This window comes from Camellia sinensis, chromosome 9, assembly GCF_055761805.1.
Source record: "Camellia sinensis isolate YWXY chromosome 9, ASM5576180v1, whole genome shotgun sequence".
In the NCBI taxonomy this organism is placed as follows: Eukaryota; Viridiplantae; Streptophyta; class Magnoliopsida; order Ericales; family Theaceae; genus Camellia; species Camellia sinensis.
The window spans coordinates 191,074,976-191,088,950 of NC_138969.1; the positions used below are offsets into that span (position 1 = coordinate 191,074,976).

At 32.7% G+C, this 13,975-nt stretch overlaps 1 protein-coding gene across 1 annotated transcript; it reads right to left on the reverse strand.

The window, feature by feature from the left end:
• Nucleotides 1–8,945: 8,945 nt before the first annotated feature.
• On the reverse strand, nucleotides 8,946–13,427 carry LOC114270213 (putative WRKY transcription factor 31). Its single transcript, XM_028211659.2, has 6 exons — nucleotides 12,856–13,427; nucleotides 12,131–12,229; nucleotides 11,786–11,956; nucleotides 10,813–11,154; nucleotides 10,592–10,705; nucleotides 8,946–10,021 (listed from the first exon to the last, which is right to left on the reverse strand). Exons 1-6 carry the CDS (start codon nucleotides 13,189–13,191, stop codon nucleotides 9,326–9,328), a joined length of 1,758 nt encoding a protein of 585 aa, XP_028067460.2. The 5' UTR covers nucleotides 13,192–13,427; the 3' UTR covers nucleotides 8,946–9,325.
• Between the last annotated feature and the right edge of the window lie 548 nt (nucleotides 13,428–13,975).

Here is a 13,975-nt window from a genome sequence, read left to right on the forward strand (position 1 = left end):
AAAAAATAATAATAATAATAATAATAATAATAATAATAATAATAATAATAATAATAATAATAATAATAACAATAACAATGGAATTCAGTATAGTCCAAAATAGTGTAATAAACTCTTATTGTAATATACCTGGGGAATTTTTTCATGTCTGATGAGAGTGGGAAGGGTTGGACTTAAAGGGTTCCTACCTGTCTTGGATTGTAGAATACACAAATTTATTTGTAGGAACTCACATGCAGAGTGTCCATCATAAAGAATTGTGAGAAGAATACTAATATGTGATTACAATTAACTCTTCCTTACAATTGAATCCATAGGTCTTTGTTATACATGACTAAATCATCTTAGCATCTTCTCTCTCAACTTATCTTCAACTGATAGTACTCCTACCATTTCGCGCATATATTCATTTCTAATCCTATCTTTCACACATCCATCAGTAATCAATTTAAAGAAGATGATGACAAGGTAAAATTTTATTAAATTTGGATGATCAGATAAGGCAACAGCAACATTCACCAATCAGCATCATGGCAGAATTTGTGCATTGACAGACACATTTGAGACTACTGCATTTCCTTATCTTGGAAAAGTAAGAATTAATTTTTCAGTCAGCCTAACTAGCATGTGGATGCCAAAGCTTTGCTTATGCCCACATAGCATATGCATCATTTTGAAAGAGAAGGTTATGCAACAAATGATTAAGTAATCAAAACCCTACAAAAAGTAAACAGATAATGAGGAGGAATTCCACCAAAAAACCTGCACTTCTGTGGAGCAAATGTGATTCCTATAGAAGCAGGGGCAACTCCACACAGGTATGAGTGGAATTAAATTTTTATTTACTACATATAATTGTTCGTTTGATGAAAACCTTAAAATAGTTGTCACCACTGGAAAAGGAGTTTGAACACACTGCCCATTTAGTCCAATTCTAAACATCCCAAAACATCCCAATCCTCCCAATCCTCCATTGGGTCTACTCTACTCTACAAAGTCCATGCAAGAAAATCATTTGTTTGTGTATGTATTTAGTACAAATCATTTTGAAAATTGATGTAATTTATTCAAATTAGGACCTAAACTAGATGGAATTGTAATTTGAAGTCAATTTTTTGTTTTTTACTACGTGCAAATTGATGCATCAAATTGACAGTGTTGTTTATTTTAAATCTTTTATATGATCAAAATTTCTAAAAGAACATCAATTGTAGTGCAAGATTCATCTTCTACCTAAGAAATGTGGGGTGATAGTCGCATAGAAAATTATTTTCAGCTAAGTTGTGTTGACATGAACAATCTTCTATGAGATCCAAGGAAAGCATGCCTAGTTTAGTCCTTACTGAATAAGGGTTTAAAAGGAGGAGTAGATTGAGTCCAAGGCTACAATAAAAAAATCTCATCTTATCAATTCTAAAACTTCATCTACTTGAGTGGCTTTTTTGTTAAAACAATTTATTTATGATTTGAGACATTAAAGTTTCTCGACTTCTTGGAAATAGGTGATAGATATTTATAGGTGTGAATTTCTATAGTACTGGTAAAATTCAGGGTGTGTTTGGTATCATTTTTGTTTTCATATTCTATTCTCAAAAATTGGGAAAATGAAAATTTTGTTTGACAAATTGATTTGCTGAAACACTTCTATTGGAAACACTTTATTATTTTTTCTGATAAGCAACAAAGAAGATTGTAATAGATAAAGTAGAGAGGAGGCACAACATGAGTACAATCACACAAGAAAATCAAAAGAATGAAAAAGAAGGAAAAAAAAGTATTGAGGAAACTCCAAAATCCTACAGAAAACCGTAAAATAAAAAAGATAAGTTGATGAATGGGTGTTTTTTTATTGTTTTTGTTTCTGAAAATATCGAAGATAAAAACGAATTTTGAATTCCTACTGTAAAGAAATAAAACGCCTGGGGATTCAAAAGCACAAAATTTATTAGTTGTGATCCATAATATAACAATACAATAAAAAAGAGTAAAAATAAATGAAAGAATAAATTACCAGCAATAGTAGCATTATCCCATCCTTGTAGTAAAGTTACCCATTGCTGCAGCAACAGCCACCAGAACTGCTCCACTCATCTTGCTCTCTCTCTCTTTCTCTCTCAAAACTGCATGATATTTGAACAGTGCAATGTAAGAATAACATAAAGCAACTTCTTCCGTTTGGTGAATAGACTCTGCAGTTGACAGGATGTGAAATGAAGATGGCAACTGAGTTTTGATCTATGCATACTACTGCATCAAGCTAACACCTAAAAGAAACTCCTTTGAAAACCATTAAAAACATGAGAATGATTAAAAGTATCTTTCGAGGAAAGGAGTATTCATATTCACTCAATGTAGCTAACACCTCATTTGGGGATCCTCTTTTTTGAAGCTACGTTTGTCTTCCTCAAAACCAACTAATTTATTTGACACTCTACATTCTTTCCATCTACTAGGGAAATACAGTGGAATTTCGTAATTTTATCAAGGCATTGTGTGGAACTTGAAATTAATAAGGTAAAAGGAAAGGAAAATCTTTATCCTTCGTGTTTTCCCTCCTACTTAAAGCAAAGTTAGATTGACATTTTTCATGTAATAATAAAAATTCGTGCAATGAGGAGAAGAAGAAATTATACTTGGAACAAAAAATTCCTCACATACTTTCAAACAAGGAACAATAATTTCCTTAGCATTATCTTTTACTTTTCCCTTTACCAAATTCATGAACCAAATGGATCATAAAAGAATTTTAATTTGAATACACACTTTTTTGTGGAATTACAAGAGGGTGGAGTATAACTAAAAGAGAGGTTGATGGTAAGTTTAAAATAGTGAGAATAACTACTCATACAATGCAAAGAGAAGTGGCAACTTTAAAAGAAAATCATTTAAATGGAAAAGAAATTATTGGACAATGTTAAATTAAAGTGAGTGGTGCATGACACTGTTCTATGAAGGTAGACTCATATTCCAAAATCTGCTATTCAAAAAATATGGAAAAACAAGAGACCTATGAAACCTGAAAGGCAATGCCATATAAACAGATTTCCAAATGGGAGTGAGATCAAAATCATTTTACCATCAATTTCACAATTAAACAATTGATGTTGTCTCCATAGTTCAAAAGTAAATGGAAGTAGCATTTGATGGGAGATGTCAATCAAACAACTATCTGTCTTCCCCCATCCCATCAAATATGTTGATCCAAAATTTTCAAGAATTTGAACAAGAAATAAAAGTTTTCATTTATAAATAATAACATTCATTTTTTAGCAAATCAGAAAACATGAGTTTTAAAGTAATTTCTGTTTCATACATCCTCAAAGATCCAAATAAGTTAAGTTACTAGATATTTATTTATTTTCTCACCAAATCCGTCAATCCAAACAATCAAGTTGATTTTCACGACTAGAAGAAAGAACCCAATAAAAGCACAAATCACGAGAGCATTGTAAAAATCAGAAACTCAAAAGAGAGAGATGATTGATTACCTTTGGGTTCACAGAGACAGAGGACTCTGAGGCGGGGAGGGGAGTTTGGAACCCTAATACCTTTCTTGGGTTGAAAGGAGAGGTGTCGAAAACGAGAAGGTGAAGAAGAGAGATTGTTAGGGTTAGAAGAAAGGGAGATAGGTCGCGAAGATGATGAAGAGAATGAAGGAGGAGATGTGTAGTAGTACAAGTAGGAAGAAACAGGAGAAGCCATTGGCTTGCTTTGCTTCAGGCCAAACCCAAAATGTTAAGACCGATGGAGGAGGAAGAAGAAAACAGAAGATGCACCTGTCCGTCCAGCTATTATTTCACAATTAAACAATTGATGTTGTCTCGATTAGATTTAGGGTTTTTTTTTTGTTCTAAAGAGATTGGGGATTTTGGGGCGTGGGAATGGAAAAAATGGGGGGAACCGAGCGGGCGGGATGAAAAAAAAAAAAATAATAATAATAATAATAATAAATCATCATAAATAAATATTTAAATAATAAAAATAAATAAATAATAATTTTTTTTCTTTCCGTTATTAAGGTTGATTTGTTTCGTATATATTTTAATGAAAAATATTTTCACTAAAATAAAAGTTAATTTTTCGTAGTCAATGAAAAATATTTTTCTGCGGTCTATTTTTTTTTATTACTAAGAATCATGAACTAATTTTTTGTAGTAGAGGAAAAGGAGCGGCAGTAGTAGTGAAGGTGGTGGATAAGAGATGATGGTGGTGGCGGTGGTGATGGTGATGGTGATGGCGAAACAGATTAGTGGTGAAGTTGTGGTAGTGGTAGTGTAAATGGAGTGACAGGAGTGAAAGAGAGGTAATGGTAGTAGTAGTGGTAGTGGTGGTAGTGGAGTGGTGGCGATAGTAGTAGTAATGGTAGTCGTAGAGGTGAAGTGGCTACAGTAGAAGTAATGGTGGTGGTGGAATGGTGTTTGCAGTAATGGTGAAGGTGGTAGAGGAGATGGGTGGTGAGAGAGAGAAATGAGTGAGAGACAGATAGACAAGAGAGAGAAAGGCAGAGTGATGAGCGAAAGAGAGATAAAGAGAGAAAGAGATATAGAGAGAGACAGAGAGGCAGAGAGAGACATATAGAAAAATAGAGATAAACAAGAGATGAGAGAGACATATAGAAAGAAAGCGAAAAGAGATGAACGATAGAGAGAATAGAAAAATAGAAAAAAAAGAGATGAGCGAGAGAGACAGAGAGATAAAAGATATGAGAAAGATAGAGAGAAGAGAGATAAGCGAGGGAGACATAGAGAGAAGACAAATGAGAGAGATAGAGAGAAGAAAGATGAACGAAAGACACACCGACAAACAGACAAACAGATAGATAGATAAATAGACAGAGAAATAAGAGTGATGAGTGAAAGAGAGAAAGAGAAGAGTGGTGGTAGTTGAATGACATTTGCAGTAGTGGTAAATGTGGTAGAGAAGATGGGTAGTGAGAGAGAAAGATGAGTGAGAGACGAATAGAGAAAAGAGATAGAGAGACAGAGTGATGAGCGAGAAAGAGACAAAGTGGTCGCTAAAAGTGCATTTTCTTGTAGTGGATCGATAAGTCGATAGGGAGCTCAATAAATAAAGAAGACAGATAATTCAAAACTCTGTTCAAAACTTAATTCAAATCAATTTTTTAAATATTTTAAAAATATTTTAATTTTGTGAGAGACAGATAAAGAAGAGAGATAGAGGGAGAGAGACACAGAGATAGAGCGATGAGCGAGAGAGAGAGATAGACAAAGTGGTTGCTAAAAGTGTATTTTCTTATAGTGGATCGATAAATCGAAAAGGAGCTCGATAAATAGAGAAGATAGGAGTAAGAGAGTGAGCAAGTCGAACATAGTGAGGGAGAAATAGACAAATAGACAAGTAGACACAAAGAGAGAAAATAGTGATTAGTGAGAGAGAGACAGGGAGAGAGAGATAGATAGAAAAAGAGATAGAGAGAGAAAGAAAGAGAGAGATGAAAAGATAGAAAAAGAGAGAAAAACAAGAGATGAGCGAGAGATAGACAAAAAAAGAGAGAAATAGAGCGAAAAAAGATGAGCGAGAGAGAGACATAGAAAAAGAGAGAGACAGAAGGAGAAGAGAAATGAGCGAGAGAGATAGAGAGAGATAGAAAGATAAGAGAGAGAGAAAGAGAGAGAAAAAAAAAAAGAAATGAGAGAGGTAGAGATAAGAGAGATGAGCGAGAGAGACAGAGAGAGAAAACAGATGAGAGAGATAGAGAGAAGAGAGATAGGCGAGAGACACAGAGAGAAAATGAGAGAGAGATAGAGATAGAGAGAAATGAATGAAAAGAGATAAAGAGAAGAGAGAGAGATAGAGACAGAGAGACAGGAAAATGAAAAAATGAATGAAAAGAGAAATGTTATATCAAAAGAGTAAGACGACATTGTTTTTTTTAATTTTTTTTGCGACAGAAAAATACCGTTGAATTTATTCAAATCATTTTGTGACTGTATATATATGAAGCTATCTCAAAACCACAATCACCAAAATCTTTTAAAAATTAACTAAATACCAAAAATACAAAAAAAATACCATAATTCAATACATTTTTTTTTGGTATTTTTATGTATTTATTAATTTTTAAAAATATTTTTTCATAAATTTTTTGTTTTTTAGATACATCTAAATAAGGTACATCTAAAAAAAATATCTAAAATTTTAAAAATATTCACTAAAAAAAAAACACGAAAGCCATTTTTTGTGACAGCAGAAAATGCCGTCTCAAAAAAGCAAAGTATTTGCGACGGCACCATTTGTCGTCTCAAAAAAGCAGAGCATTTGCGACGGCACTATTTGCCGTCTTAAAAAATGAGAGTATTTGCGACGGCAGAAAATACCATCGCAAATACTCTCATTTTTTGAGACGGCAAATAGTGCCGTCGCAAATGCTCTGTTTTTTTGAGACGGCAAATGGTGCCGTCGCAAATACTCTGCTTTTTTGAGACGGCATTTTCTGCCGTCACAAAAAGTGACTTTTTGAGACGGCAAGTGTGCCGTCGCAAATAGTTCCGTCTCATATACCCAGTTTTCTTGTAGTGATATAAATTTTGGAAAGAAGTTTTAGGTTCTCTAGTATTACTCATAAAATATATATATATATATATATGCATAACATTTAACTTTTAAAATAAAAAAAAAGTGACGTGAACCTTTTGTATTAATAAAATTGACTCGATAAAATTAGAGATTATTTTATTATACATGGTGTAATACTAATGTTAGTAAAGTAATTTTTATAAAATTAAAAAATCATTCCACCATACATTTTGCAAATATTCATAAATATAAAATTAATAATAAATTATAAAAAATTAGAGGGGGCCGGTGCCCCTTCCAACCCCTACACAGTTCTGCCCTTTTTGGATCGTGTGTGAACAAATCTATTATTGTCACATCAAAAATATTATCATATTTGTTTTATGTATATATATGTACATACTATATATGTATCGAAAAATAATTTGATATGTACCCTTTTATGGGTACATATCTTACCATTAAATTTGTGATTTTATCGTAAAATTTCATGATATCAATCACAAAATACGTAATTTAATCACAACTTAGAACAAAAAAAATTAGTAACCAACTTACAAACTTTTAAAACATCAAATATAAAAGTATTTTTGAATTTTGTTTTGTTTTTAAATTTAAAATCCCTTTATATTGAATATTGTGTCAACATAAAATTCAAAATCCCGCCACAGACTTTCGATCAACTTACTAAAACCACAAAAAAAAAAAAAAAAAGAGAACAAGTCACATCAAAAAGTAGAAAGAAAATAAAAAAGAACAAGTCACATCAAATTACATTTGTGTTTCCAAGTGTACATTTGAAAAAAAAAATGAAAACTTTTTTTGATTTTTGGACTTAACCAAACAAAAATTCTAAAATTAAAACAAAAAAAAAAAAATTGAAAAACAGGAACCAAACACGATAGGAATTTCTGAAAATAGTTTGTTACGTCGTACACTTTATTAGTGTCACTAAACGACTGATTAAAGAATGTGATCATTTGTTATATAATTGAAAACTTGAAGGAGTAGATTTAATTTTTTTAATTTAAAAAGAGAATTTATATTTTTAATAAATCTCAAATAACTATATTTATAATTTATCGTAAATATATAAAAAAAATATTTTTATTTTGAAAGTCACCCATATGATACTTGCTCACATCCATATGTAGGTGTATGTATAAAAATCTTCAGATAATTGATGTATAGTATTCAAATTAGTCGTTGGTCTGCTTGGGCAATGACCTGCTTAGAAGGGCAGACGCTGTTGATGCTGTTCGGAACTGGCTTGGGTTTGGTTGTTGTTGTTTAAATTTTATTTTATTTTAATTTTTTGGGTGTGGCTGCTACTCTGTGTTGGTAGTGCCGGCCCTAGGCATGGGCCAACAAGGTCATGGCCTAGGGCATTTAAAGTAGACTAAAAAAAAGAGTCTTTTTATTATGATTTAGCGTAATATATTAAGTATGTTTTAAGTTAAAAAAATAATTAAAGAAAGTTTAAATTAACTTAAAAAAATTGATCTATTAAAAAATTAAAAGATCCATTTAACAAAATTAACATTGTTATCCATTGAAAATAAACCTAAAAAAGGGTCCTCCTATTATAGTTTATTGTAATATATTAAGTATATTTTAAATCCAAAAAAAATTAAGGAAGGCACAAATTAACTTAAAATAAATTGACCCATTAAAAAATTAAAAGATCCATTTAAAATAATTAGTATTGTTATCTATTGAAAATGATTTTACAAAAAAACTAGATTATGCAAGTTTGATTGATTTATTTATTTCTAAAAATGCAAGAAGAGCGAAGATCAAGCAAAACTTATTAATTGTTATAATGTAATACTAAGTATTTTTTGTGATTTTGATACAATTTTTTTGTCTTCTATCTTCATTTTTTTTTCATTCAATGAAAAAAAATTATGAAAAATGTCAAAAATTTATTAATTAATTATTGACTTTAGGCCCTAAAAATCTCCGAAACAGGCCTGTGTTTGTTACTCGCCAACTTCAATTCCAAATTAGTTGGGTTTTGTTTTGTTTCGGTTTGTTGCGTTGTTGCACTTATCTCTTCTTTGTTTTTTTTGGTTTATTGATAATTTTTTTTTTCTGATTAAAATATATATATATATATATATAGTATTCAAATTCTACCAAACCAAACTATTGATTGGAGAGAAGCATGAGAAGATGGTAATTGCTTGGAAGTCTCTCCAAAGTCTACTCTTTGATTCTCATCCAAATTCACTATTTCCGTGTCAAACATTTTAATGGCCGAACTTGTTGACTCTGAAAATCAATAATAATAAAAGTGATAATACTCTTTTTCAAACTTTGATTATTCTTTTCTTCGCTGTCTTCTTTAGAAAGAATGAAATAGAAGATAAAAGACAAAACACAGAGAGATACAAAACCCATCTGAATTCAATAAACAAACATCTCCAATAATATTTCTTCTTTTGTGTATTTACTACAAAATATGAAAAAAAATTATTACTTGAAACAACAAAAGAAAGAATGAAATTTTTGTGTCCTATCTCCCCGCCTCCAACAATAAAAACAAAAATGTACAGCATCACGATCTTGTCTCATGATCTAAAATAACGGGTATCGGAATATATATCGATATCAACAGTCATATATTTATAAATATCATATAGTATTGATATCAAAAACTTAAAATCCCGATATGTAAAACCCGGCTCATTCTTACCCCCTAAAAATGTAAAAAGAAAAGGAAATTGGCACCCCCACCCAAAAAAAAAAAAAAAAGAAACAGCAAAATAAAAAGTTTTAATCACATTCAGTTCACTGGAAAGCTGCCAATCTTATTGCTATTGCTTGTTGTGGTGTTGGTGGTAGTGGTGGTGGAAGCGGTGGTCGTGGGATTGTTGCTGTTTGGCTGCTGACCACCGCCCATAATGGAGGTGATGGCGGCAGCAAGAGCAGCGGTGAAATTGGGATCTGCGGTGATGGCGGCTGTGGCGGCGCTAAGAGTGTCAGCAAATGATGAGTGGTTCGGTGGTGGTTGTTGGTGGTGCAATTGTGGAGGTGGAGCTTGGTGACCTAATTGGGCTGCATCTATATCTTGAGAAAGTTGGAGGCCGGAGAATTTTGATTGGTTATATAGGGCTTGCCCGAAGACATGAGCCGCCGGTTGTGGTGGGGTTGGAACAGAGGCGAAGGGGACTGGAAATTGGGTAGGGGGTCTTTGGAATTGCAGTGGGTTGGGACTAGTGTGGGTTAGGTCTAATGTGACTGTTGGAAATGGTGCTGAGGCTGAAATTGTCGCCATGCTCGATGAGGATGGAAGGATTGCTCGAGCGAGGAAATTAGGGTTCATGAGCCCGTCTGCACTTGACATCGAGCCAGAAAGTAGCATGCTTGCTGCAGCTGATGTGGTTGATGCCATTGCCATGGCTGCCGGAGGGAGGGGATGGTTGTGAGTACCTTCATAGGTTGTTATTAGGATTGTTCTGTCCTCGGCACACCTTTGAACCTGTCAATTGCCATAACTCACGTTAGTCTTTGAAAAATGTTATTCTTCCAAAAATTTTAGACAGAATTATTCATCAGAATGATTTGGCTGTAATAATTTTAACATTAACAAATATATTAGTGATTTTTTATTTTAAGACGATAAGGCCTTAAATATGTTAAATCATACTTTATACATTTTCAATATGTAATTTTTTGTTTATGTAGCTACTTCGTGTTTTTTAACTACCACATATGGTTTTGTATTAGTGACACTAGGGGAGATGTATCAATATTAAGAGATGGTGTAGTGGTATTGGGATACGTATTGATAATCGAGTATTGTTGTCATTGATTTTTAAAAATATTTAATTATAAAAAAATATTGTATAATAGCTGAACATGGTTGTCTGGATATAAATCAGTCTGTAAATTAAAAACTGCCGAAACACATGCGATTTTATTTCAATAACAAAACACGATACGTATCGGCTAATACAATATGATATTTAAAATCGTACTAATACCATGACTAGAAAATGAAATATGAATACACAAAAATGAAAATACAATCAAACAGATAGGAACTTACTTGTTTGCGCACTGGACAACCAACCGCCATGGTGCACCGGTAGTAAGCTCGAGGACATGGGTTCCCTTTCGCCATCTTCTGTCCATACTTGCGCCATTGACATCCGTCAGTGATCTGCAATACATCAATGTTGTAACATTAAGATCAATTCAACAAAACTTGGGGGAAAAAAAACCATCAAATTTTGGAAAAGATAGGAAAAAAGACTAATGAGGAATTACCATGGGAGCTTCGGAGCGAGCTCGAACGGAGACCCGGGCTTTTCTCATGGTAGCTTCAGTGGCCTGATCAACATTAGTCTTAGAAGGATTCAATTTGGGAACCTTATTGGGAACCCAACCTTCTGATTCTGGACTCTCTTCTCTTCCAACTAATGGAACCATGTCTTTTTTGTTGTTGTTGGGATGAGGTGAGGCTGATTGTGTTCTTTCTTCTGATGAAGAATGAGATGGTTGATCATCTGTCTCAGCTGTGGCACTTGGTCCTAAGTCCATGAATTGTCTTGGCACCACTGGTCCTCCACCACCCTCATGTTTCTTATCTTCTGACCTTGCTTCTAATATCTGAACATACATAGAATATAACTGTAAGCAAAGCATCCTATTTGCATCACATTAAAATGCCACAATTAATTGGGGTAGCTTAGTTGCTCAGAAAGAAGAGAAAATGCTATTTATCATGAATTCCATAGATATATTTTTCTGAGTATGTAATTTGATCCTTACTAAGAGAATAATGGTTCAAGTTTTATCATATTAGGGATGTAAAATAAATCAAATTATTCAATCAGTTATGAAAACAAGTTAAACTTAAATATAATTTAAAATTCGTATTCGTTATAAAAAAATGAAATATTATTTGTGCTTAACTTATTATCAGCTTGATTAAAACTTGTTTAAGAATACATATCAAAATGAAAGTAATTCTGGTTAAACACATTTTTAACTTCATTAAAAAATAAATAAGTCAAGTTTAAACAACCTATTTTCGCCTTGCTTGAATAGTCTATAATCTAGCTAGAAAGAATCCCTACATCTCACTACAAGAATTATTGCTTCGAATTTTACTACAAGCTAGAACTTCTCTCTTTAAGCTAGGAATTTAATGAAGCCAAAAATTAAAAGAATTAAAATTAAAATGACACATAATTGGAAGACTAAAATGTGATCCAAAGAAAAATAAAATGACTATTACCTCATGTTGGTGAGTGGCTTCGGCTCTTGAACTCTGCTGTTGCTGTTGTTGCATTAATGTAATTAAGTGTAACTGTAGAGCACTGTAATTGTTGCTAACTTGAGAGAGCATCCCTCTTAACCTCTGGTTTTCAGCATTCATTCTTTCAACCTCAGCTTGCAATACTGCCATCTGAAAACCACAAAATTAACATTTCTTCGTCTAAATAATCTCTCTTCACAAAAAAAAAAATAATAATAATAATAATAATAACAATAATAATAATAATAATAATATGAAAAAAACAAAAACAAAAAAACAAAACAGAACAAAACAAAAACATATGAAACTGACGAGGATCCTTACCTCGATCTTAGCTCGTTTATCTTCCACGTGGGATGAAATCCCATCGTCCACCGTTGACAGATCACTTTCCGTGTTAGTCGTACGAAGGTGCAAACCTGTCTATATTTCCAAAAAATAATAATAATAAATAAATAGTAAGTCATAATAATTAAACTTTACCCCTCAACTATGGGCTATTTTAACTTTACACATTTTAGCTAAAAAAAGTTACATTTGTCCCCCTAATTTTATAATTTGCTTCAATTTCAATCTTCAGTCAACATCTTGTTTAAAAAAAAAAAGAAAGGAAAAAAAGAAAAGAAAAATGACATATGAGATATACATGTCAGTATATTATAAGAAAATATATTGGTTTTGTGATGAATATACTTATTTAAGAGGAGATTTATACCAAGAAATATGTGTTTTTTATTTTTTTTATTTTTATCTAGACATAAAATTGTCATGTTTATATATTTCTCTCAAGTATTTCTTTCAAAAACAAAAAAAAAAAACAAAAAAAACAAAGAACATATATACCTATTTTATCGCATATGTTAACAAAAAAAAATTGAGATGGAAACAAATAAGAAGGTGAAGAGTTAATAGCAATTTTCAGTTGAGGCTTGAAGTGATAAAAGGCCATAGTTGAAGGGAGTAAAGCGTAATTTTGACGTTAAAAAATAAGAGTGAATTCTAATGAAAGAATGGTAAATGATCAGAATAATTGAAAAGGGTTTGCTCACATTTACATCCAAGTCCATTCCGGGACCAGTTTCGTGAGAATTCTCTTTCTTGACACGGCTAATACTTGCTTTAGAATCCATATAATCATCCTCTTTTGTCGACTTTTTCTTATCACAGAAAAAGTCGACTTCGTTGACAACCGTCCGATTCTCATCGGACGGTTGCAGAGCCGTGTGCTGCTCTTCCTTCCGGTTTAATCTAACCGGAAACTCAATTCCCGAAAACATACCGCCTCGGCTCCGGTTCAATCTCGGAGTTAAACTCAACCCGGCCGGTTTATTTGGAAAAAAACCAATTGAATCAGAATCAAGGGTGAGTCCCCACCCTTTGTCCATAAATCAATGAAGCAGTCAATCAAGAAGTAGAGAGAGAGAGAGAGAGAGAGAGAGAGGTTGTATATATAAAATTTGTATGTATAGAGAGAGAAAGTGGGATGTAGATGAGGAGGAGGGAGGGAGGGACGGAGGGAGGGAGGGGGGAGGTGGTCTTTGTGAAGTTTTGAAGTCTTTTACAGGAGAAATGGGGAGGGGTATAAAAAGGGATGGGGGTGGAGTCCAAAGTGGATGTGTGTGGTGAGAAAGGGAAGGGGTTTTGATAAAGTTACGTAAGGTGGTGCGTCAGAGAGGTGACAGGTGGCAGTGGGACCAGTGGAAGAAAGAGAAGAGAGGGGTTTCGTCTACATTTCGTCGAGACTGAACTTTGACTTGCTCCTCTAAATCAATGAATTAGGAAAGTGGGTAGGTATTCACTACTCCCAGAATATAATGGTTTTGTTAAGACATGTGAGAAATTATTTTAGAAAAAGCCTATTAGTGAATATGTAATTTTTATGATGTGCTCATCATATCACATGATATGCGTCATCATAATTATTTTACGTAGTTAGTTGTGTTTGATTCAGTGTTTGTAGATGGTTTAAATTTTTTAAGTCTTGTTAATATGCATCATTAAAACAAATGTTAAGATAATATTACGTGCTTATGTGTAATTAATAATCTATTTAAGTTTTTTAATAAGTGTTCTAAAAACATACGTTAACAAAATTATTTAAAATGTGTTTTTGACCAATAAAATTTGTGTTTTGTTCATACAAATTGAAAGTTTGTAATTAAAAACTAA

Coding starts and splice junctions, on each gene's coding strand:
- LOC114270213 (XM_028211659.2), bottom strand. CDS start 13,191: ATGGACAAAGGGTGGGGACTCACCCTTGATTCTGATTCAATTGGTTTT. Junction 11,957..12,130: donor ATAAACGAGCTAAGATCGAG/GTAAGGATCCTC, acceptor TGTGGTTTTCAG/ATGGCAGTATTGCAAGCTGA. Junction 11,155..11,785: donor AAGCCACTCACCAACATGAG/GTAATAGTCATT, acceptor ATGTATGTTCAG/ATATTAGAAGCAAGGTCAGA.